The sequence below is a fragment of the Calidris pugnax genome, unplaced genomic scaffold (assembly GCF_001431845.1).
Source record: "Calidris pugnax isolate Ruff unplaced genomic scaffold, ASM143184v1 scaffold14, whole genome shotgun sequence".
Taxonomy (NCBI): Eukaryota; Metazoa; Chordata; class Aves; order Charadriiformes; family Scolopacidae; genus Calidris; species Calidris pugnax.
This window is the reverse complement of record NW_015090793.1, coordinates 8903585-8928752: the sequence shown is the minus strand read 5'-3', so window position 1 is coordinate 8928752 and position 25168 is coordinate 8903585. Positions and strand designations below refer to the sequence as shown.

At 44.6% G+C, this 25168-nt stretch overlaps 1 protein-coding gene across 1 annotated transcript in view; it reads right to left on the bottom strand.

Moving 5' to 3' along the window:
• Positions 1-24714, bottom strand: part of ATOH8 (atonal bHLH transcription factor 8) — an 82838-nt gene extending 58124 nt beyond the window's left edge. The window contains exon 1 of the mRNA XM_014966712.1: positions 24646-24714. Coding sequence (XP_014822198.1) covers positions 24646-24714 — 69 coding nt within the window. The remainder of the gene's footprint in view (positions 1-24645) is intronic.
• Positions 24715-25168: the final 454 nt, after the last annotated feature.

Here is a 25168-nt window from a genome sequence, read left to right as displayed (position 1 = left end):
CGTGCAGTGAAGGTCCACACTAATGACATGCCTAAGAAGTAGAAAATCCTCACTTTATTTTGTTGCCATCCACAGGACATGCCAGGAATGAAGAAAACCGGAGACCCCATGGAGGGAACAGTGATGTTTGTGTGTGGAGTATCTGTCCATCAGGCAGGCTGGGGAGGACTTGGGCAGGGGAGGGATGCGCTGGAGGTGGAAGACAGCAAAACGCATGGTGGAAGGGTGGCAACATCCATCCCTGAGGCTATTTAAATTGTAACATAATGAAGTGATAATTTATGGCCCCAGTTCTCCTCTGTCTTGCACGTTGTGTGGTCCTCTCCTGCCAGACACTGTTCAAGCAGAATTCCCCACTCTCACTGTTAACAGCTTCCCAGCATGTAAGAGCACAGATTTATTGTGGCGGAAATTGCCTTTTAACTGACCGGCTGGCACCCGCTCTAGGCCCTCCAAGGTTTTGGAGCAGTGTTGCTCCAGAGAGATGGGTTCAGTATCAATTTCAGTTTTATATATTTTATTCGAGCCGTTAAATAAACTAACCCAAACCCAAGAAAATATCACTGACGCTAACCTTTTCACTAATAAAATACTGAACTAACCCAATAATAGAATACTTGAACTATCAATTGGACTAACTGGGACAAGACAGCTTCAGTGTTGGACTAAAAAAATAGACTACTAAAAATCTAGTCAACTCTTGTAAATGTCAAGAGGGAGGCTAAGAAGGTGTAATTGTAAATTGTTAGACAGGAATTTTACCACTGTCATTCAAATGCATTTTAAAAGGTTCTGATTAAATAGCTTAAATATCCCTTGTCTGAACCACAACATAACAACCATTTCCTTATATTTTAGTTCTTATGTTCAGTCTCAACTTTCTCTTCTCTCTCTCCCAGAAGAGATGTCATAATTCAGACATTAATGGAACATACTATGCCAAGTGGTTCAGAACCTTTATTTATTGGGATTTCAATGACAGCTCAAAATCTAGGGACTTCTAAACACAGGACATGTTTCACCAAGTGCCTTTGTTGACTTCGTTTGGAGTTGTTGGACCTGGAGGACTTGTCTATCTGACCTTCTCCCATGGTACATTTATGAGTGCACCCACCAGCAGACAGTTGCTTTCTGACATTTTAAAGCTAAATGGGAACAGAAGGCAATTTGGGTAGAAAAGCTAGAAACATGGGAAACAGGTTGCTGAAAATGCTGGAGCCTTAAAAACTTGTCCTCTGTTATGGCCTTCTCCAGCCCTCCTGCTCTGACAGTGGTGTGTCTGGAGCTGATGCCAAGCAGGTGGTTGATTGTGGTGATGACAATTCTTTGCTGGCCAAGAGGTCCTCACATCAGGCCATTATTGGACCTAACACAACACTACTAAGAGGTGTACAGAGCAACAGTCTTTCCTCAGGTATCTTTGTTCAAAAGAGGAAGCTTCCTAGCTATGCACGAGCTTAAAATTAGTGATTTCTATTTTCTCTGCCATACAGCATGCACTGTTGAAGTTTTGGGACATATCTAGTACACTGGAGACGTGCAGCTTAGTCCAGTCAAATCTGAACTAGGTCACTGGTGGTCATCGCTAAGTAGGAAAAGTCCTACACAGGCCAAGAATTTTTGAAACATTTAGCATTTTGCATAGCAGAAATTACTGCTAGGTTTTCCTCCCAGTAAATAAACAAATAAACAATGAAACACAATATCTTGGGACATCAGGTCACTTCGGAGTAATTTTCCATGGCCTTATTTGAGTTACTAGTCCTAAGTTTTCTGAGAAGTTATTGTAGCCTTCCCCAAGTAAGTTGAATAGGAAAATCCCAGCCCAGGTGAATCAGCTGCCCAAACATCCATCCATCAGCAAAATCAAAATAAATTCATACTTGCAGGAAAGCCCAGCATCATCCTTCTATCCCTTGCCTCTCAGAGCTGACACAAAAGCTGATTCTTCATGGTGACAGGGTGATTATAACAACCTCTCTGTTTCTGGGCAGGCAGCTTGTTGTCAGTGATGTACATCTCAATGGCGAAATGCTGCTAAAAAGAATGATCAAGACTAGGTTTACTTGAAATATAACCTTCAAAATGGTCAAGTACAGGCAAAAATACGCATCCAAAGAAAAGTTCTAAAGAAGTTCTAAAAGCAAGCAATAAGATTAGGTGCCTGATCAGGAGCTTAATTAGAAGCTGTAATTTATTAAGGCTCCCTGTGCAACTTGTATGCTTCTGTGCAGGGAGAGGCTTACCAGGAGGGGGGAGAAGTTAAAATGACATAGTGCCATGGGGCACTCTTTACTCAAATGACACAATGGCATTGCCTCTTCTTTTCCCTCCCCATCCCAGCTCTCCACCCCATCACTGGTTGTGTCCAGATGTGCCTGCCTTCCCTCAATACCCACAAACTATTTCTTCTTTCATGAGCTGCCCCTTATTTAACACAACTCGCTGTGCTGCTGCTCTGTATTTTGTTTTAGTCATTGTACAAAATATGTTTATAGGATGGGCTCATGACAGTAACAAAACCCAGGACATGCATGAAGAAACCCTCCTCACTGGTGAAGAAACGGCTGCAGTACTAAGTGCTCAGCTGGTACAATCATCCCTCGGGCTTATTGCTTCACATACTGGCTCTAGGCTCTGCTACCCACACAGCATGGAGGGTCTGCCCCACCACAGGTGTTGCACAATTTGTGTGTGATGGTAGCATTCGGGAGCTACTGGTATGTGTATCTGGGTCAAAACCCAGCTGCTGTATCATTTCTGTCTGTTTTTCCATCAGCCAGGCACTATGTATATGACCTGCAGTGACCTGGACATCTAGGTGGGACGTCTGAAGTAGACCAGACCTCCTGGAACCGGGAAGGTGTCCTGTGGCTGGGCCAAGCATGGATAGGATCAGGATTACGGAGAACCTGTCACATGAAATGGGAATGCTGAATTTGGCTTGTTTAGTTTAGCAAAACAAAAGCTCAAGGGAGGATGTGACGGCTGTCTATAAATATACGAGGGAGAGAAAAAGAGCTATTTCAGCCTAAGGACAATGTTGGCAAAAAAACCCCAGATGGGCATGAAGTAGCTATGACTAAATCTAGGTTAGAAATTGGGGAAGGTTGTTAGCAATTGAGGTAACAAGCTCCCTCCTTAGCAGGAGGGAAGAAAACAGGTGGTGGTAGAAGATGGGGTGTGGTTGATTTATAGGAAGAATTTGATGATGTTTTTGCTTGGAATTGCAAGTGTCAGTGACACAGGAGGTCCTCCCAGTCCTGCATCCCAGTGCTCACTGGTTGGGATGCTGCTGGCGGTGCAGTAGGTAGGCTGAAATGAAGTGCAGGCATTTCTTTTACAGATTTTCAAGGCCAAAATGGAATCTAATACCCAACTAATTTGACCACACCCCAGCACAGGTGATACCTGTATCAAATTCAGTGTTTCTGTCACAAATATATCCATACTTCAGGCAAAGGTTCAAAATGATGGGCAATTCACCTGCGTCTAGGAACCTGTTCCTCAGTGTGCACACACAAACCACGCTGTGCTCTAAGGGACAGTCCCAAGCAAGTGGCACGTGGCACAAAGTCCCATCCAGCACCTCTGGGCTCCACAGTGCTCTTTGGAACAGCTGCTGTGATGTCTCCTGCAAACTGTAAGGACTGGGGGACTAAAAGAGGATAAGCAAGCACTTGCTGATACTTCTGCTAGACTTCATCAATTCAGATGGTGCTACCAGGAATCACGCTGAGTGGTGTGATCACACACACATTACCTACTGCACAGGTGAAGAAGTTAAGGTCCTACAGCTTATATTTCCTACAGCTTCTTCTGTGATCACACACACATTGCCTGCTGCACAGGTGAAGAAGTTAAGGTCCTACAGCTTATATTTCCTACAGCGTCTTCTGTGGTGGCTCTGCACAGCAGCTAATGGAGAAGTGAGGTAAGGAGAAATAAATAAGACAGTTATTTTTGCAGATGATTTATCAGGCACTGTTTTTCACAATAGAGGGCTGTTTCTGGCTACTCTGTGACTCATGGGGATGGACTGCAGTCAGCAAAGTGATGGTTTTGTCCCTGCAAAAATAGGGAGGTCAGGAAACCACTTGGGCTTTTTTTAAGTTATCCAGTCCTGGAGATGAGACTGTGTTGAAGCATGGGAGATGTAGTACAGGTTCAGAAAACCATGGAGGCATTTTCCAGACTTGAGCTCTGTGCCTCTTCCAGAACAGGAGTGTGCAAACCTGCTTGGCACCTCTTTGACAACAGCTATTGCCTCTCAGTCTTGTCTCACAGGATGGCTACTATCAGTCTGCAACCCCAGTCGTTCCTGGGATGCACAAGGAAGTCTATGGTTGTGGATTGTGGCTATGCCAAGACCTTAAAGCCCAACGGCACATGGGAGTTGTTGGCAGTTCCCCCTCACTGGGGTTTCTCAGAGAAACTAGAAGAAGCTATTTCTTGGGAATGCACCCCCAGCCTGGGCAATGGCCATTTCAGCAGGAACGATGTATCTCTGTGGTGCAAATATGACTCGATATTGATGTGATAACAATCTGAAAAGGGCTATGGTTGCAGATTGCACAGGTTCTGGCCAAAATAAGCCAGGGAATGGCTGCTCTCAGATCACTTAAGGACATGGACAGAGATGTGATTTTTCTTGGCATTCTGGAGGAGGATTAGATTTTCGTTGTTTTCTATGTATCCTTATGCAGAAAGCTTAGAGGAGGATGCTGGTCTCATGTGTTTCTGGAAGACAGGGAAATTAGAAGGGGTGGCCTGTGTTAGTCATGGCTGTTCCCCATCTGTTTTATTCTGAGATAACAGCTTCATCATACAGAAGGCTATGTTGTACTACAGGGAGATGCTGGCGTATGGCTCGGAGCAGGCATATTGTGGACAAGTGAAAAAATGCCCCACGTGATGACAGGAAGGACAGGAGTGCATTGTGCCTCTGCTTTGAAATGTGCTGAAACAAAAAATATGGATTTCTGATTTCCTAGAATACAGTACCCTGGGAGGATGTGAAATTTTAAAAGTGTTAGACAGCACTTTGATATTTTTCCACGAGTTGCACAAAATTCACATATTAGAGTAATAAGTGATAGAAAATGCATTGAATCTAAAAAAAAAAAACCCCAACAAAGAAAGTTATAAATAAGGTTATTGTGAATCTGACCAGGGATCACAGCCATTGTAACCTCGTAGTATAATCACGTAATTAAAACAATGAGCTAAATGGTTCTCCTTTTCCATTTTCACTGGAGGTGAACACTCAAACTATTATGACCAAAAATGTTGGTGTCATCAAAGAATGTTATTTGTATTTTCCAGGAGACGAAAAAAGCAGAAAATGGTCTGCCTAGCAGCAAGACCTTCACTGCTATGTTTTGTCTCTGAATTGTCTTAATTGTACATTTGCAAAATTATCTTTTTGTTTCCCTGAACTTGCTCCAGGAAGTGCTCTCCTTAAGGCCATTTGTTGAAAGGGCCATGGCTTTCCTATCTCTTGTCCTCCCAGATTCACCCAGAGACCTAGGTCACCCTTTTTGCAGGTGGTAGCTTTCCAGTTTGTTCCAGCCAAGATGTGGAAGATGCTAAGGACAATCAGTGCACAACTGCTTCTTTTCCCAAGCCTCATCTTAAGGCCAAATACGATGGAAAGATTGTATTTCTTCAGCTTGTGAATGCTGTTCCCATATTTTCCTCGTACTCTGAGGTTTCTTTTGAGATGTTAAGCAGCTTTCCAAATCTCTTTCTACAAATACTCACCTCTATAGTGAAGAAACATGGCAAGAGAGTGCAGTGCTCTGAAAGGATGAATGTGCAAACACAGAGTGACAGGGCAACTGGAAAGCTTACACGGCCTCATTGCTAGTTGAGCTCAACATGGTGAAGTTCTCCTTGCCCACAAGAATTTAAATGGGGAGGAGAGATCCTGCCAGAATAACCCAGGGCAAAGACGAACACCCAAATGCAAAAGCCGGTGCCAAGCCAAGCAGTGTGGGGTAGCAGTCAAGCGCTTGCCAGCGGCGAGAGCAGCAGGAGCCTGTCCACAGCAACCCAACAAGAACAAGCTCTCCGCAAAGTAAAGTAAGGTGTGATCCAAGGAGGCTTAACTACAGCCAATTAACCCAGGTGAAAAGCAGGTTGGGCACATAAGGCACTTTAGCATGAACTAGCTAGGGCTGTTGTTACTCTTACTTCCTAGGATCCTTCAAAATGACGTTGTAGTTTAATTATTTAGCAAAAGTTCCAATGCTTCTCACAAAACAGAAATCAACTGTCACTGGATATTAACGCAGTGAGAACAGAAATTAGGTCTAATTTCAAATGTCTTAGCCAATTAAATAACAGAGTGAGAAAAGCTGTGTAATTTAGCTCTGCTCATCAAAAATAGAATTGTCAAATTGTCCACATCTACAAATCTCTTGCTGAGATCTTGGAAAGCTTAGGCAGGGCTTGTTTGGGAAAATACGCAAGTTGTGCACAAGGTGTCAAGACTGAGTGCACCTTATGTTTTTCTCGTTCATAAAACTTGGATCTTTTAGGTTTAAATGCTTCAAAGCTCAGCTCTGCCCTCAGGCATTCCCAAGAAACCGAGTTCAGCCTGGCCAAACCAAGAGCTGTCACCAAGGGTCTGAGAAGAAGCCTCCAATTTATAAATGGGAAATATGCTCCTGACAAGACAGGTGTGTATGCTCAGCCTGCCAGATGGCAGAACCCACATAACCACTTGCCTTTGAGCCACATTTTACAATAACTGGGGAGCCAGTTGCAAACTGGTCTTGATTGTGTGTGGAGTCCCTGTACAATCATGCCACTGAATTTGGTAGAGATACGCGGGAGTCAAGCTCATGTATTTAAGGTCAGAAACTGGCTCCTAGACTCCAGCCCTCCCTGCCGTACGTGCTGGAGCTGGGCCAGCCCTGCTGCAGTCTCAGATATCATGTTGGCTGGCCAGACACCACTGCTTTCTCGTGCTGTGTCTGTGTGAAAACATCTTTGACTCGGAAGTAACTATTGCAAGAGACAAAGTCCAAGGTGCAAAGCTGCAATGGAAAGTGTCGAAAGCCGGGGATCGTGGGAGTTGAGCATAAGAAAGATATATGGAGTCTATAGCCTTCAAAGAGATATAAAGACTCTATAGCCAGCAGCTCATGGGATCTGTCACCCCAAATGACTGACAGGCTGGTTGGCTAATAGGAGATTTCAATATAAGCCTAGACCAGGTCTCGGACCCAAACCCCTTGATGTATCACAAGACCCATGCTAAGGGCAGATCCACCTTCAACTGGCGAAGCCAATGAAGTATTTATACTCAGTAATAGCATTTGTTTTCCTTTGGCTGCGTGAAGTGTGCTCAGATTGGCTGATCAAGCTAAAATTTGCATGGCAACACTAGAACACTATTCATTCCATTGAAAGTCAAAAGAGAAAAATGGGAGGAATGGGGTATAGAGGAGAAGAGAGACTTGGATGTGTCTGGTTGATTAGTGTTGGCTTTAAGCCCCCTCTTCCAGGAGTGCATGCATGCAGCTGGTTTTATGAATATTAATAATTTGCACAAGACCTTTCCTGCTGTCCCATGTGGTGACTGGCTTTGCTGAGACTGCAGGTGCGGTCACCCAGAGGCATCAGATCTGGGAGCCTGGCATCTGCCTGCTAGGCAATAAATGAAGGCCACCAAACTAATGTCACATTCACCCCTGAGGACTCATCAGATTAAGACAATTTATAGCCACAGTTGACCTCTGCTGGATTTGAATTTGTGACCCAGAGATGAAAGGCTTTCTGTCCTAGTGCCAGTTCTTTGACTCGCTCTGCTGTAACAATAAATATCCCCCAAATCTCTTGGAACTCCCAGCAATTATAGCCTTAAAATAAACTTATAGCACAGGCTAGTGATTACCAAATGTTTCTTATTGTTTCCCCTCTGGGAGATGTGTATCCCTCAGGAAATGAGTTTCTAATTAGATAGGAGAAGCAGGGCAGCAACAATAGTGTTGTTAGGGAAAGCTAAATTAATACAAGTTTCTAAGTACACTCTGGCCATCCTGTACAAGAGCTGACAAATGATGAAATGTGAATGGACCAAGGGTTTTTAACTTTGTCATTTCTTGGGAGGTGCCTATGCCAGCTGTGGCAGAAAATATGTGAGTGGAGGGAGAGAGGGTATAAACAAAGATGCTATTAAACATCCCAGGAAAAAGCTGCGCAGAGCAGCCCACAGGAATGCTTCAACCTGCCAGTCCCAGACCATCTGAGGTTACTGGCAGTACCCCACGCAGGACTTCAGCTACTAATTCTTTGGGCAGGTTAATAAAATAGGTATGCATCCTCTATTCCCCTGAGGTGCTAACCCAGCTCATTTCAGAGTCCAGTATTCCTTTTAAATACACAATTTTAGGGAGTCTGGATCCAGTTCAAGCCAGTGGCCTACTCATTCAACAGAAAGCTGGGGTCGAAACACTCTCTGGAGACCAAGATCAGCAAGGCTGCAAAGAGCCTTTCGGACATAAATGATTGTCATCATGCCAGCTAGAAACCTCATGTCACTTCTGTGAGTGTAAGAGAAAGGCTTCTCCATCCCTTGCTTGTATTTGTTTCATTTCCCACAATGCATGCCATTTATATACCTTGGGAATGCAAGTAGTCCCTTGGAAAAAGTCTCAAATCCCATCCATGCAACAGTGGTATGGAGAGCAGAAAAATCAGTACAAACACACTCAGTCCCTCTGGAAGTGAATGTCAAAGTCTACACCCACACTCAGAAGCTGTCCTGGTGTCTGTTGCTACTGAAGACCAAAATCTTCAAGCTGCATCTTTCTGGACAAAATGAGGGTTACCCATGTTCAGAAACTCACTCCTTGGTTTGAAATGCTTTGCTGTAATGGAAGATACACCAGCATGTGAAGAGATGTGCCCTGAGGTAGGAGCCAAAATATGGATGTCACGTACTGAAACATGCATACTGCAGTTCACAGCCATATCACAGAATTTGCAGAGTGGATGGATATGTGAGATTGTTTACAGGAAACCCCATGTGAAGTCTTTGTGTGTAATTTGCTCATGGTTAAAGAATGGAGAAATCCTACTTGTGAGTGTACATAGCTCAGGAGCACTGGAGAAGGTAGGATAAATGGCAACAAGTCAAGAGAAAACTCCGAGGAAAGAATAGGATTTATTTTTAGGTGAAAATGTTGCATTTCTCTGGGCAGTTCAGAGATTTATTTTATTTTGAGCTGGAAAACATAGTCCTTACATGACTGTTTTTATTCTGAAGCCAGACAAACTATTTTTTGCTGAATTTCAGCTTAGCCTGCAAATTGAAGCAAATTGCAGGGATCCCAAAACTACTCATACCAAAACCAAGAAAGACAAAATTAATGTGGTTCTCTTGGAACCAAAGCCACTGGATCTCACTGGATCTTTAAAGCACAATAAAACAGAGAAAATAACAAGATAACTGCCCAACATGATTGAAATGAAGAAATGTCTTGAATTTTCCTGTTGTTAAATTCATTGTGGCCTGAGTGTCACATAATCCTAGGCTGTAAAAAGTAGCAGTTCTTAGAAGGACCAGCCTCCTTGAACTATTTTCCCCCCTTGTTAACAATTTCCATCTCATTTCCTATTTCCGGCTCTAACTCCTGCCGATAATGCTCCTCAGCTAATATTGAAACCAAGTGGGAAAAATATATGAATAGTAGACATCCGATCCAAGCTTTGTGTAGAGAATTCAGGGATGGAATGTTCTTGAGAACAAGAGGATTTTTTAAATAGCAAAAGATTGCTTGTTTAGGAGGAAAATTTGCACTGACACCTATATTGGGCACTGCTGACGTTTGTTCCCACAGCGCTCTTAGGTCAAATGTAACCATCTCCTTGAGAATGCATTTTTTGTGTTTTGGTTTTTTCTTTTTCTGTCACAGGGTTCTCCATGCAGAGTATGTCTGCATGGCAGTTTGCTGCACGACTGCAGCTCGTGTAAGCATTGTCATGCTAGCTTAAAAGAGTGAACTTGCAAATACCATAGAAATCACTGACTGGGTTTGCGATTGCGTGCAATGTTGTCTTTTGGTTAGCAATATTGGCTTGCTGTGCCCTCGCCTCCTACCCTGGCTTCTCAATCTCCTGCTGTGCATAAGTTGTGTCAGCAGTATTTTGTGCAGTTGCTCTGAGCCATATCCAGACCCTTCACTTCCATAGAAGGCATTTTTCCTGCACATCTGACACGGTTCTTGGTGCACAGCTGGTTGTGCAGATGTCCAGCTTCTAGTGGAATGGAGTAGCCAGGTTGATATAAGTGCATGGGGCAGACTCATCTTTTCCTGGTATTGCAGCTAGAGGTAATCTAAAACAAATCTGGCCATTTCTGAGTGAGTTGCCATGTGATCTTTTGTAGTAAAGATAAAAGCAAATGATTTATTTATATAATGATGAGTACTCGTGCAAAAGGTGGGTATGGAAAGCCCACCCTGAGCAGTGATCATGCGAGGGTCTCTCTGCTGTAGCATTTTTATAACCTAACCTACATTGGAAATACATCAAAGAGACGTTGGCTATGAAAGGCAGGAAGGGAGTGGTTTGAGGAACTACAGCTACACCATCGAGTTGAGCAGAGCCAAGGAATGTCCTCAGGCACCGCAACTCAATTGTGCTGTTAAATTGTCAGTCCCTGGCCAGCAAATGCTTGGGAGTTGGCGGGGGCTCAGGGCTGATCCCTACAGCATCTTGGATGTGGCCACTCTGCTCTGAAGGACAGCAGCATGAACATAGGCGGTTGCATGCTGGCAGGCTTCAATGCCAGGGAGCCATTCTGGGCATCAGCATCGGGATAGACAATTGCTGGTAGGAAGGGAAAACTGCATTTGGTAGATTCAGGTTATGATATTAACGTCCACAGACTTCTCCGTATGAAGGGAGAAGGTGTATGTGGCTCAGAGTCTTATATGTAGCTCTGGTAGTAGGATTTGGACTTCACAGAGCTGCCTAATCTCAAGTTATTTGATGATCTGTCTCTCCTTTGTGTGTAAGCCAATGCATGCTTGGGGCTCACAGTTTCTTCCACTGTGTATTCAGCTGATCCAGGACTGGGCTGCACAGGAGGAAGGGGAGTCCCAGTTCTCCTGGTATCTAATGCTCTGGTCAGGTCTTCATCTACTCTGGCTGGTGGCTCTGGCTGGCAAGGACAGGTCCTCAAGACACACTGTGGCTCAAAGTCATGTATGCATCTTCCTCTTTCTGGATACTACCCCCACACTCTCTGATACTGGCTTCAGAATCCTTATTTTGATTTTTTAATGTGTGAGTTTGGATCTCTTTTGGGCATTTATCTCCCTCAGGACCTCTGCATATAACGTCTCACAGCAACAAGGGACAAAGTTTTCTTTTTCACAAAGCCATCTGGGGTGCTCCTGAGGGCAGAGTGGAGCAGCAGACCTTTGGGCACTTCCGCATTGGCAGTGTAATTTTCCACTACTTTCATCACAGCCTAAGGCACCTTTATCTCTCTCTCTATCACTCCCAAGACAGCTAGTCCTTCCTGCAGATTCTCCACACCCCTTTCCTTCATTTCTCACTCCTTTCCCATCCCTCTCTTGTGCCCTGCTCTGGCTGGCTAGTCTCCACCACTGCCACTTTGCAGTAACTTCTCTCTGAGTCTGAGAGCCTTCAGTAGTTAATTTGTGTCAACCAACAGGTCTTCTGCCTTCAAGATCCTCTTTACTACCAAGAAAATGATTCCTTTGGCTCCAAGAAATAACATTGTAAGAATGAGTCAGGACGGCAAGATATGTGTATTATCCATAAAAAATGATCTATAAAGGTTCCCCATGAGCCCAGTAAGTATCCTACTGTCCCTTGACTATAAGTTTTCCTTTATCTTAGTCACAAGTGGTTCATGCATTTTGTTACACAGATTTCCAATTTTAGTCCTCAGGGTCCTTGGTACATGTTGATGAAAAAAGGGCTTCAGGAACAACCATAACATGAAAAAAGTGTGTTTCTATGATCATCACTGTGTTTTATTCCTATTCTCACATTTTTATCACTGAGGTGAAGCAGGTATCACTTGTTTGGACCATGATTTCTGAAAGCAAGCCTTCTTTTGGGTGTTAATGTTGGATGGTCCTTACAACCCAGTAAGAAGGGTTTGATTTGTCTTCACCTGAGCCTTGTTTGCCCAGGTGGAGGGGGTGGGTCCTGGGGTCACAGTGCTCAAACCAAGGTTATTTAGAGCCAAACAAGGTTGAGTGAGGTCCCTTAGTTTGTAGGTTGAAGGCCTGAGAGGTCTGTGGGAATAGTGAAGGTGGGAGTGTGAGGAGCAGGGCAGACGGTGGAAAGCTTTGGGGCTGAGTTAAAGCTTTGCTTGGTTGTTGTGAGCCAGAGAAGAAGTTTTAGGGGTTGTCTGCTGTTATGTATGACTGACAGGTCAGGGTCACACTCCTCAGCTGCCTGGAGTGAAAATTGTGTCTGCTGCTGGACACTGGTAAGTGCTTTTGATTTTTTGGAAGTTGAAACCCTAATGAGTTGCTTTCTGAAAATCAGCAGTGCAGGTCAAAAATCTTCTTGTGTGTGATGACTTGTCTCCTGTTCTTCCCTTAGCTGCATAAACACATGGGGGTTCGCTGAAACTCTTCCAGGAAGCCTGGAAATCACTTTTCTTGACCATCTCTCAGTTGCTTTGACCTGAATGCTGCAATGTGCCCTAAGCTCAGCAGATCTGCCAGTATGGAATGGGGATGAGCCTTCTGCAAAACTCAGTAGCGATTAGAGTATTCAGTAACCTGTGGTTGGGTTCTGGTAGACAGGTACAGTTATGGGATACTAGAGGGTGGGGAAAGCCATGGACATGAGCTGGAAATGTGAACCCCAGGTGCTAAGAGCAGGTTGTGTCATATCCACACGGGGTTTAGCATTGGCACAGACTTGCAGGTCCTCTCTCACAAGTGTCCCCTGTCCTTCTGAGACCCTGGCAGCAGAGCAAGGGTGCAATGGGTGGCAAAGTCTTCTCTGGAGCCCGTGGCACAGGAAAGAAAAGCTGGCTGGAGAGTGAGAGATGGGGCTGGAAGGCAGTGGAAGAAGTAGTTGTAGATATGCCTGTGAGAAAGAAACTGGAGCTCCCCTGCTGCTTTGAGAAGGGCATGGGATGCTACATCTGGAGAGTGATTGTTTTCTTGACAAACCTCTATAGAGACAAGCAGTTAGGGAGGTCTGTGAACTTCTAGCTTGAGTTGTGGGACAGGAGTTGTGCAGCTTGCGGCTGGGGTTGGGGGAGCTCAGGGAGGCTTGTGAATGGGTCTGCACTTTCTCAAAGGCTTTTGGAGGCACAATGAGCTGGGTGGGAGAAGCGCTAGGGAAGAGCTGCCAGCTGGAATGGCTCCGCTGCTCACTGCCCAGCTCATGCTGGGCCCTGCACCCTGCCTCCCTGCCAGCCGTTTCCACCCACTGTGTAGGTTGTCCTCTAGGAGAGGGCATCACCAGAGCACTTGGCATCACTGGAAGTCCAGAAGTAACAGTATCAGGGCCAAATACAATTTTTTTCCAGTTCTCCTTCCATGGGCTAGAGTAGCCAGCTTCTGCCTTTCCAACTTCCTTCCAGATGCCTCAGGTTGTGAATGTCCCCGTGAAGCAGGAGGGGGATGGGAAATGAAAAGACTTCCTTTCCTGGGGCCCAAAAAACAACAAAAAGGACAGGGTATAAAAAAGAGCCTCCTGGTGACAGGATCTCAAGGAGGAGGATCTCCGAGCATTGCATCTGCCCAAATCCAGGAAAGAAGCATACTGAGGATGCCTGATGGGGAGCAACCCTGACCCAACAGATGGTGTCCTGGGGGCCATAAGATTTGCTGCTGACTCATCTGATGAAAAGCTGAAGAGAAGCCAAGATGAGTGAGAAAGGGGGAGCCTAAGGCCAGGCTCCAAAATTTAATTTTGGACACCTGAGAAAGCGAGTGACTTCTCAAAACCACCCTGACTCCAGTGGGTGCTGGCAGTGCTCTCTACAAAACTGCTTCTAGGCAGAGCACTTTTTTTTTTCCATCATAAAATGCCAATTAATTACAATGGAAACACTCTGCAGGGCTGTATCGCCTCTGTGACGCTGTGAGAGAAGCCAGGCTGTTTTCTTACCCAACTCCTTGGCTCCTTGCAGCCTGCCCTGGCAGGATGCTGCAGAGCTCCTGTCCTCCATCCTCCGGTTTAGCCCCCCATCCCAATACTTTGAGTCCCCCCTCTCTTGATGGCCAAGCTCCCACTTGCCTGTGAAGGTGAAGCAACAGTGTAGTTTGCTGCTCCCTAGTTTGAGCATTTTTTGGCTCAGGAGTAACTGTTCTTTCTAATTGTGCAACTTTTGGGAAGTCAAGCAGGGATTAATTTCATTCCCGTCTTCATGGGCTGGTTGGGGAGATGCTGGGTCATGACTGCCCACTTTCCTATGGGAAGCTGGTATGTTTCCAGGCAAATGGTATTTAAATGGCGTCTGGAACCATGTTATTAAAATAAGTTAATCTAAGGAAATATTTTGATGAAATTGTCTTTCTATGGGGAGGGCTAAGCTTTTGACTCGTAGTTTTCACAAAATACACGTCTCTGTGCAAAAGCTGCCAGTCTTGGGCCATCCGTGGTGGAAAATCAGAGTATTTTCACTTCAGCAAGACATCACAAGAATTGCTTGAGGACATAGTTTGGTTGCTTCATGCCTTCTTTCCCCTGTAAGGTATGAGATCGCTGTGGCAGGGAGTCAAAAGCAAAATCTGATTTGCTCTTTATAAAGACTGAGAGTGGGCAACCCATGCCCAAAACTTACCTCCCCACAGCATTTCCAAATGGAGGAAGTTTTCTGCTTAGAATGCCCCAACCTTGGTTTTCCTGCAGACCCGAACAGCCTGAGCAATTCAAAACCTATTTTGGCTGAAATTCAGAGCAGTCCTGTTCAAAATCACTTCTCTTCGTATCTTAATAAATAAACACCATTAACATCTGGTGAGAAATCCCTGGGCTGAACACTACGTAGCTGCAGCACTGTGCTTGAGCTGAGCTCAGCTTGATTCCAAGATGGAGCAGTTTGAGCTGAGCCAAGAGCAAAGAGGGGAGAAAATAACAAATGGAAAAATTAATTACATGTTAAAAAACCCCAACACTCCTGCTTCCATCATCTCAGGAGTTCACAACTGGCAGGGAGTCTTTAATAAACTAATTAGTGGCCAAGGCAAATTGTGGAGGAGTCTGTAAGTTGTTGTAGTTGAATAGAAGTCAACAGTGTCTGGTTTACAGTAGCCAAGACTCTTGCTGACAATTTTTCACTGCACAATTTTATAAATAGTGGAAGTTATTTACCCTGTGTCTGTTAAGATATTGCTGGTTTTGAATGAAACTTTCCTTTAGAGCTTTAATTTTTATAGAATTTTCTATTCCACACTTAGAAAAATAAAATGTATTTATATAACATAGCTATAATATACGTATAAAAATAAAGTTACTCAGAGCTTTGAATTAGCTGTGAGAGTGCAAACACCTCATATGATTTAGGGATTTAATTTACTGCTTCTTGGAGGGGTGCAGCAGGAGGTCAAGATCTCCAGGTTGCATGGTGCAACACAGTGATGCTCGTGAGTGTAAATAAACTTTCCTGAGTCTCCTTAAGTGACATTTCACTCTGAATAATCCTGGGGATTTAACTCCCACTAGAATATTAGTTTTAGTTCCACTTTGCGTTATTGCTGCCATGCTTAATTGATTCAACACCAGGATGGAACTGCATAATAAGGCTGCTTAAGTGTAATGAAACCCTCACATTGTCAAAAATGAATGTTTTGTCTGCAGATTCTGGAAAGATCGCTAATTAAACACTTCAAAACTGTTAGATACAGAGATGTGTGCAGATGTAGGAATTTATGAAGCTACAGAACTGGAGTGCTATTTCTGTTCTCATCCAGGGCTGCTTCGAATAATTCCTTTGCCAATGCAAATTTCAAGGAGCTTGTTTTTTTTTTTTTTTTTTTGGTAAACACACAGCTATGAAATATCTTTAATGGCTATCACTGAGACATGCTTGTTTGTTGTTAGCTGCTTGGTTGCCTCCAGACAAGTCTTTGCTGCTGCTTATTTTACTTAGGGAGTGAGGCTCAGGAGGAAGCTGCTGGATGCCCCACACCGATGGCCTCTTTCCTGGCCACCTTGAACTAAACAGCTCAGTCTCAGTGAGGTTTTTATCCTCGCTGAGTGCCTACTGAAAAGGGGTGGGAAATTTAGTTTCTATGGGAAAACAAGCCTGAATAGCCCTGCCACATCTTTATCCTCTTTTGTTGTATTTTTTTTGCATCCTTCTGCAGCCCCGCTCTGAAGCAGCCAGAGCAAATCTGGCTTTCTCCACCAGGTGGTGCTGTTAAGCTGTTGTTGGGGGAAGATCTGCTCTCTCCAGCCCAAACCCATCCAGTTATTCCCTTTGGCTGGGGCTTTCAAAAGCTTCCCACTCCTGGTGTCAGACTAAAGTGAAGCTGGAGCCCCTGTTAATTGTAAGGGCAGCAGCTGAATGAGTGCATTCATGCTCTGTTTCCCTTCCCACTGCTGATCAAATATGATCTTTTCTTTTTCCCCACCCCTAATGAAAGGAATGGGCTGGGACCTTCCAGTGAGACCATACTCGCAGCATGCGTTTGGGATCACTGCTTTTATGAAGATGTTTTCTATATGAGCAGTGTAACTCCCTGATAGCTGTGGAAAATGCATTGCCTTTAATGTGTCCAAGGACACAGCAGGGCCTTACTGTGAGTTTGTGTTCCTAATCTGATGTGCAGCTTTCCCTGGGTAATGTGGAGAACACGTCTGGGCCCTGCCTGAAGCAACAGGAGAGGACACTGAGATCCCATTAGGGGGCTTGAGGCTCTCCTGTGCAGGGCTGCTGTCTGTCCATATATTCTCAGACAGGTTTCCCTCCTATAAATGTTCTCCAGGAAGTCTATAGAGGATGTTTTCTATTAATTTAGTCCTTCTGATATCCATAATAGCACAGGGGCTGTGACCAGGCTGCCATATGTCCTGAGCTCTCAGGCACAGCCGCAGGGCATGTCCCGGACTTGCACAGCTCTGCACAAAAAGCTGGAGGCATTTGGGAAGTGTCTGACTTACACAGTAATTCTGTAAGGTTGCAGAGATGTCAGGTTTAGTGTTAGTATTGCTCATCTGGGAGGGAAGAGGACGCAGGTACATAGACATGCAGCTGCCTCACTGCTATGAGCTATTAAAATGCCATAGGAGCAATGCAATCATTGAGGTCCCTGGAGAGGCTAATATCCCCCTAAAATGTGAGGACATTAACATTGTCTGGTAGATACTGCAGCTCTCACTTCCACAAGGAAATTGCCAGCAGTGTACTTCATCCATTGGGATTATTTATGGGACTTGCCCATGTAAGCATGATTAATATTTTTTCATGCTTAGTTAACCATGAACTTCTGTATGTCTGAGCAAACACAGCCCTTGTCTACCGCTGACTTTCCACACATGCCCTTTGAGTACTTCTCTGGTCCATGATTTTTCTTCTTAAGAGAAGCTATTTGCATGTGCTGTCACAGGCTGGCTGGCAGGGTCTTTGCTTTGAGGCTGGTGCTGAGGGTCATGGGCCACACAGATGATGAAAAGACACTTAAACTGGAAGATCAGATGCTTTCCAGGGCAAAACAAGCTGATTGGCAGAATTTGGCCAGTTGGAGTATCAGCAGCAGCTGCTTTTAGAAGGTTGCAGCTCCAGGAAAACTTTGATTTTAGAGGTAGTCACCATCATGTGATGTTTGTGCCACTGTCACGTACACAGAACCCCCCTGAGATTGATGTGGTTGCACAGGCAGCATCAGGGGCTTTGAACAACAAGCCCTGATGTAAAGCAAGTTCTGCTGAGCGTGGAAAAACTTCTCCAAATTTGGCCAAGTGGTGGCACAATGTGCTAGGTAACCCTAAGGATGCAGATATCATACCATAACATAAATCTATACGATGCAGGGCTGAGAAGCTGAAGTGATGTGTTTTCCCTTCATGTTATTAGCCAGGCAAATGAAAAAAGGTGTCTACCAAGCCCAGTGGACCTTGTCATAAAGCATCAGGGATGATCTTGCATTCTTAGAATGATGGATGAGGTGAAGAAAGTTAGTCCCCTTTGTCCCCCCTCCTTCCCCAAACAAGCACTGTAAGGTTGAGATTCGTAAATTAACAGAGAGGGGAATGAAATCTCTTTTAATCTAAAGAGAGTCTCCAAATTGGTCATTTTTCTTGCTGTCTTGGGAAATGGTGCTAATTTGCAAACAAGATATCTGGTGCTACTTGGGTTTGACTACTATGTTTTTGCCATTGGCACTTGTGCTCTGTGATTGTGTGACCTTGTGTGATGATGTTGGACTGCAGAGGGAGGAGAGCAGGGCCTGTGAGGGAAAAGAGGCTGTTAGCGAAGGAGCAGCAGCAATTACTAGGAATGCTTTTCCTCATGCCAGTGTGTAGACAGAGAAAACTTCCTTCCCTCCATCTTTAGGGATTTGTCAGATCTTGGCATCCCAAGTTAATATAATTTTTTTTTTTTAATGGAGCATCATGCTGGACTTCTTGAACCGCCTCTCCGGTTCTGTACAAGGTGTCTGCTCTTGAAGTGGTGCAGAGACACCTGAAAAAAGGGAATTGCTGAAGGCTGAGACTCCACATGGGGCAGAAAGCTCGCAGCAGGAGCCAACCCGATGTCATTTATAACTGCCCATTTCTGCTTCCTCTCAATTTAATTTCTTCCTGGCTTAATTTGCTGGTGCCCTGTCCATAACCTCGCTTTTCCCTTGTGTCATTTCTCTGTGCTCCGTGCTCTGGCTGCGTCTCCTTGTCTGTGTTTGTGGACCCGTGGAACGAGTTTCACAAGTTTCCGGCTGCGTAACGTTGATGTGCCAAGGGGATTTGGTTCCCACGTATCGATATTGGTGTTGCAAGCAGTGGGGTCATGGGGTGCTTTTTTTTCCTTGGGGACTCTTTTGTACCAGTTTTTTCACTCTCTTCTTAAATTTCTGTCCGTTGTGAACACTGTTTTAGTCAAACCTACCTGCAGCACTTCTTGATGTAATAACATCTGTGTGTCTTTGGTCAGAGTCCTTCTGAGGGCTTATGAAAGAGCACCAAAAAAATTACTCACAGCTGAAATGTTCCTTTTCGAGCAAAGGGTTTATCGTGCCTCCCTTTTACTCTGCGTTTTCTCCAGATACAGCAGGTGATTCATGTCATCCCTTTTATCCTTTTTTTTCTATGTATTTTCTTAAAAATTTAAAAGAGAGCCAGTATTTCTTCAGTGCAATTGCACAACAGAGGAAGGCGTTACCAGCATCTCATTTGGCTTTCAGTGCTCAGAACATTGTGCAAAGCCCCGATGGGCTCCGTGAGGTGCACATCTTTGCTTTAACATCTGATTACTGGGGTTTGGTAACAACTGCACCCACGTATCCCTATTGAATAGCATGTAAATAAGAGCCACTGGTATCCTCTAAATGAATACTTTGTTTAAAGCCTTTTTCTGTCTGTGTTTTGGGGCTGCACAACGATGACTCGCAGTGGGAGGAACGGAGCTTGGTATTTCAGCCTCTGCTCTGAAGAAACCAAACTGTATGGAAATCACATTTGCCCTCTCCACCTTTGTGAACCTTTCTTTGAGCTACAGTGCTTGAGAACAGACAACTGCATGCAATCAGTTTCCTGCCCTCAAATCCCTGCATTTCTGCTGTGAAGATGCAGAAAAAGGATACCAATGGTGACCTGGAACACTTTTGTAAATCTCTTTCTGTGTACGATCGGCTGCTCTGCAGCAAATCAGAAAGAAACCATTTTTTCCTGGTTTGACTGGGCAAATGCAATCACCATTGCATCTTTGCCAGAAGGTTGAGATGAGGAGCTTGTCTGGGGCTGTGTTGGCCTTGAGCTGGTGATGCATGGAAAGGATGAAGGGGTAAGGGTCCTTGGGTAGGAAACTTTCATAAAGATCCCTGGTGCTTGGCAGGCTCATGGGTGTGTTGGCCAGCACAGGGGTGGCAACTCATTGCACAGAAGTAATTAGGTTACCTTGAAATAAATAGCCTATAGCAAATGTAGACACTTGGAGGAAGATTCTGCAAATACTCCTAAGCTCTGTAATTCCTTATAATTTTTAGGAATTGGTTATCCTCTGCTTGCACACAGCCTGAAGAATTGGCCACTACCTTCACTGGAAAAAAGCAGGCATTTGGTATAGTAATAAAAGACTTTAAATAGGAGAGAGGGAGCCCAGCATGCTTCATTTGAAAGTGTGGCCAGACCCTGCTTTCAGAAATTGTTTGTCCATCCCTCAAAAATCATGAGCTTGATTTTCCTTTTTTTCCAGAGGTCATGTGTGAGCCAGACAATTTCAGCATTTGAGCTTTACAGATCACTGGCATTAAACTGTATCTGTTTATCAATATGAGAGTAATCAATCAACCAGCTCTAAAATCTGTACATACTATGTATCTATATACACCTTGCATCAAGATTATTTCCTATAGCTGGATGCTCGAAAGCTTGCTTTATTTTATCAAGAAGTGAGTTTATAGTGAAAGTACCAGACTGCTGGAGCACTAGGTAGAGAACCAAACTTAATCTTTGAATGCAGCCTGTGCCTTCACAGTTCAGGGACTTGTCACGCTTGTGCAATGCTATAATCTATAATGCTATAGCATACATCACCTCTGTCCCTCAGCCTTCCTAGCAGCTACACAACGCAATTGCAAGTGTTGCCTTTCCTATATTTTTTCTTTCTTTGCTGCCCATCTCCCTTGCAGGCTCCTGCTGCTCTTCTCTGTTGGGGGATGCGTGCCCAACAGTGAAGGTGCTACCAAGGACTAAGCCATCCCGTGTTGGTGACCTTGTTTTGCTTGGTTGTCCTTTGGGGGTCTATGGTCTGTCTCTTACGGAGTGGGGAAAATGCCATTTCCCTGCTGCAGAAGGTGTTTGAAGAACCGGTTGTCGAAGGGTTGTGAGCTAAAGGACAGGGCAGCAGGAGCCCTCCCCCAATGTCACAAACCCTCTGCTCAGCTCTTTGCTTCTGAGAAATGCTTCAAGGTTCACAGAGTGTTTCCTGGAAAGTGGTTTAGAAGATCAGTTTTGCAGTTTTGAAAACTAAATGAGTGCTTTTGTGTGAGGCTTTTCATGCCTCATTTTGGAGATTGATATCTTGCTTGTGTCTAAGGAAAGCTACAGAAAAATTTAGCTTCAACCCAGATCAAACCAAAATATTTTTGGCTTGATGGCCAAACTGACAGATTAATTATTCTCAGTCCTACTTTTGCACTGAAAAGAGATTTATTTTTCCCCTGTAAAATGAACCATGTAACTGAGAGATGTGTGTATTTTCCAAGAGTCAAATGGACTGATCGCACATATTCTACGTGCGAGCTGTGGTCAGTTGGATGAGACCCATGGCTTTTCTCATGGTCACAGCTGGTATGTGTTCTTGCATGTAGAAATTTCAAAATTTGGTTTCTACAAAAACTTGTGCAACCCAGTGTTCTGCTTATATTACACAGAGTCAGTTTGCAATAGTAATTAAAAAAATAAGCTAGCTAGGGAGTTACGCATTATATGTAGATTGCTCACTGAGGTGACTAACTGACCTGGTGATCACTCTCCTTTGGCCAGAGCCTTGGCTGTCTGCATCGAGTCATTGCAGAGTATGGCAGTATTGAAAGCAATAGCTGGAGAGGAGAAGGGTACTGGTTGAGGAGTGTAATTCAAGTTTTCAAAAGCTTCATGGCAATGGATAAGATGAATGCTATACTGTTTTTTTCACCAAATCTCCTAATATTAAAACTAGAGGTCAAAACTAGTAGAAGACCAGTTTAAAATACATATTGGAAAGACCTTCTTTGGGCAGAGGCCAAAACAGTGGGACTGTGCTGCCGCAGAAGGTTGTGGAGACAGCATCAACAGGTCTAAGGAGGACAATAGAAGGATTCAGTCCTCACTAATGTGCAAGGTGACAAGCACTGGCTGGAAACATGGAATATATTTCCTCTAAGTATTTGTACAGCTAAAGCTTGAATGTTTGTGGAGCAGAAATGAAGGCAAATTTGCCCAAGCTGAATTAATTCCCAGCCTTCAAGGAAAATGCGTATGGAAAACCTGTTGGAGCTGATCCACCCTTCAGCAGACACTCCACAAACAGGATCTTCATCCTGCCTGTTGCCCCTCTGCATCCCGCTGTGCCACAGCCATATCTGTTAGGACTTGGCTGCCTTGGATGCAGCCTCCGAGCTCTCTGCCATGGAACATCGTGGGTGCCAGAGTCTTGCCTGGGCTCTCCTGTCCCTGCTTGGGGTGGAAACAGGGGCTTGCAGAACATGGCATGGAGGAGCAGTATAATGTAACTAGCTGCTGCTAGGGGTTTGTTCCTGCTCTTGCTAACCTGTGCTCGGGGATGCAGCCTGTGGAAAGACTATCCTTCCCCTTGCCTCTCAAACTCCAACACCAGCACCCATGGGAGAAACACCAGAGCATATTTTTTGTCTGGCTGGGGTTGTTTTGGTGGGGCACAGCACTCTGCTGTGCTCCCCTGAGCGCTGCCTAGGCATGTATGAGTGAGCTATGGGGTGAAGACGGGGTGAATAGACCTGGGTCTGTTCTTGAATAGCTGCAGAAAATTCCTTTGGAGGTGTTATGTGTACACAGAGGCTATTGCAGGCTTCCTGAGGGCTGTTACACCTTCCCTCCTTGATGAATCCATGGAGTTTTGCACACTGGATTATTACAGGGTGCCCTTTTAGCCCCTTCTAACACGACACCATTTGCATTTGTTCTCCCTCTGGAGAACGGGAGGGAAAGAACAGTGATATATTCAGGGACTTAAAACCCCTGCACTTAACACAAATGAAATGGGATCTCATGCCAACTGCGTGATTCGCACTCTCCTAGCTTTGTGCACAACTTTGGGGCTCTCTCCCCACTCTCTTTTAGGTGATTAATTCTACCTCCTGCTAAATGGATTTACAATTAAAATGGGCTTATTTGTAGCAGCCACTGAATTTTCACTCTCCTTTTCTTCTTTTTTTTTTTAATATATAATTGAAAACACACCCAAACTCAAGCCGCCTGTAAGTATTAATTTTCATTTCCACAGAATGCTCTGTCTCCGGGGCAAGGAAGGAAATTCCAGAGAGTTAGCCAAGACAATCAGGGTTAATGTGCTCTTTGAAAAGTGTGGTGCAAACAGGACCCTCGCTTTCTCATCCAAAGGTCAGGACTGCTGCTGGGACAGTGGTCTGGATATGGGAGAGAGAGGACACGGGTCTGTCCCGGTGTGTTTTTGGCCCAGGATGTAGTTTGGAAGACTAGAGTCCATGTGCAGCAACCATGGGAACAGTGACATGATTTTTCAGAAAGGCTGTGGATCATTCGGGGGGCACATGTGCTCCTTCGCAGAGGAACAAAAGCTGTTTTCAGTTGTGTAGGGGGTGCCTGACTGCACAGCACAAGTGATGTTGTACAATCACGAGTGTAAGAAAACGCTTGTGGGGCTGGTGCTTTTTCTTTCCCCTGCCTTGATATCCAAAAGAACAAGTGTAGTCCCTTTAGGTGAAACCTCATTCAGCCCAGATTGAGTCACTTCAGCATGAGAAACAAAAACGATGACAGCAATAAAAAAGAGACAGCATGGCCTTGCCACCTTGCTCATCTAGGTGATGGACAGGATCACCCAATGAACATTCATTTACCAGTGACCAAGGGCACCTCTGCAGCCTGGTCACTGGCAGGGCTGACTTTCTTGCTCTTCATGGTACACATGGGTTCATCTTGTTTTGGTGCTAAAATGTCTAAAAAGCTAATCATGTGCATTACAGACTTCCCTCTGCAAATCTGCTCCTGCTTATGATCAGTGACTTCCCTCCCTCCATCCCCATCATGCCAGTAGGCTATGATCTCCTCTCCACCTGGAGACCAAGCTGTCAAAACTGTTTTGAAGACCAGTAAACCTTTTATAAAATAAAATCTCAATAAATATTTTTAATGAAAAGAGCCCTCCCCTTCCTTCGCACAACTACTTTAAGCTTGGAAGCCTAAACACAAATGTGGTTTTATGCATTGGTATAAAAACCCCAAAGTGAGACTAACTTGCTGTTCTACCTCTTCGGTTAATCAGATTTAGTTTGTGTGTTTTTTAGGTCTCGCTCTGTTTCCCGGCTGGCTCCCCTCTCCCCTTTGGAAATGGGCAGGAACATTGAGTTCTGCTGTGCGATAAGTTTCATGGTTGTTCACCCAAATTCCTTTCCTCCTCCCGGTCCCAATAGCTGAACTGCAGAAGAGCGCCAGGACTTTAAGAACTTTTTCAGCTTCACTGCAGTTATTCAAGCCAGCAGCTGAAGGTCTGCACTAGAGCAATGAGGGTCATCTTTTCCTCCCCGCCCGCTACCTCCAGTAGGATAAGAAGTGGGTTTGGGCAGTATAATAATTATTTTTTCCTCGTGAAAAAGCTGCAGTAATATTTAGTCTGAGATCCAAATCAAAACTGCTCTTACCCCGTAGCCCTCCATGGTGTGAGGCAGCAGCATTTTGGGAAGCATGGGCTGCACTGGGAACAACACACAGGACAATTTTAGGAAGACATCCAGCAGTGCTAATGCCTACCTGTATGTTCTTCACTGCTTCTGTGCCCTCTGAACAAAGGGTGGCTTTAGTGTCTTTTTCCAGAGACATAGCGCTAAAAAAGCCTTTAAGAATCTTTTTTTTTCTCATTGCAATGTGGCTTTTGGAAAAGACCACGGACCTGGGAACACAATGCCAGAGCTAAGCTGTCACTCATGGGCACATTGCTCCATTGCTCCCTTGATATTAAATGCCACCTTCTGAACAAAGATTAAGTCAGACCCTATGTGGTCAGACCATGACACTTAGTCTAGCTGGGCAACCTCTCCTTACATATTAAATGGGGACAACATGTATGAGGCTGATGAGAAAAAAAAGGAGAAGTTGGAGAGGTGAGGTGAAAGCAATAGGCTGTTACTATTATTCAGTGGCTTCATGTGCAAAATCTGCTTTCCTGTACTCTTTCTGGAGGTGACACTGCTATTGATACAGTTGGTAAAGCTGGTTTTATGCAGTTGCTGTGGGCTGGTCTGGTAGCATGATAATTAATAATCTAATTTAGAAA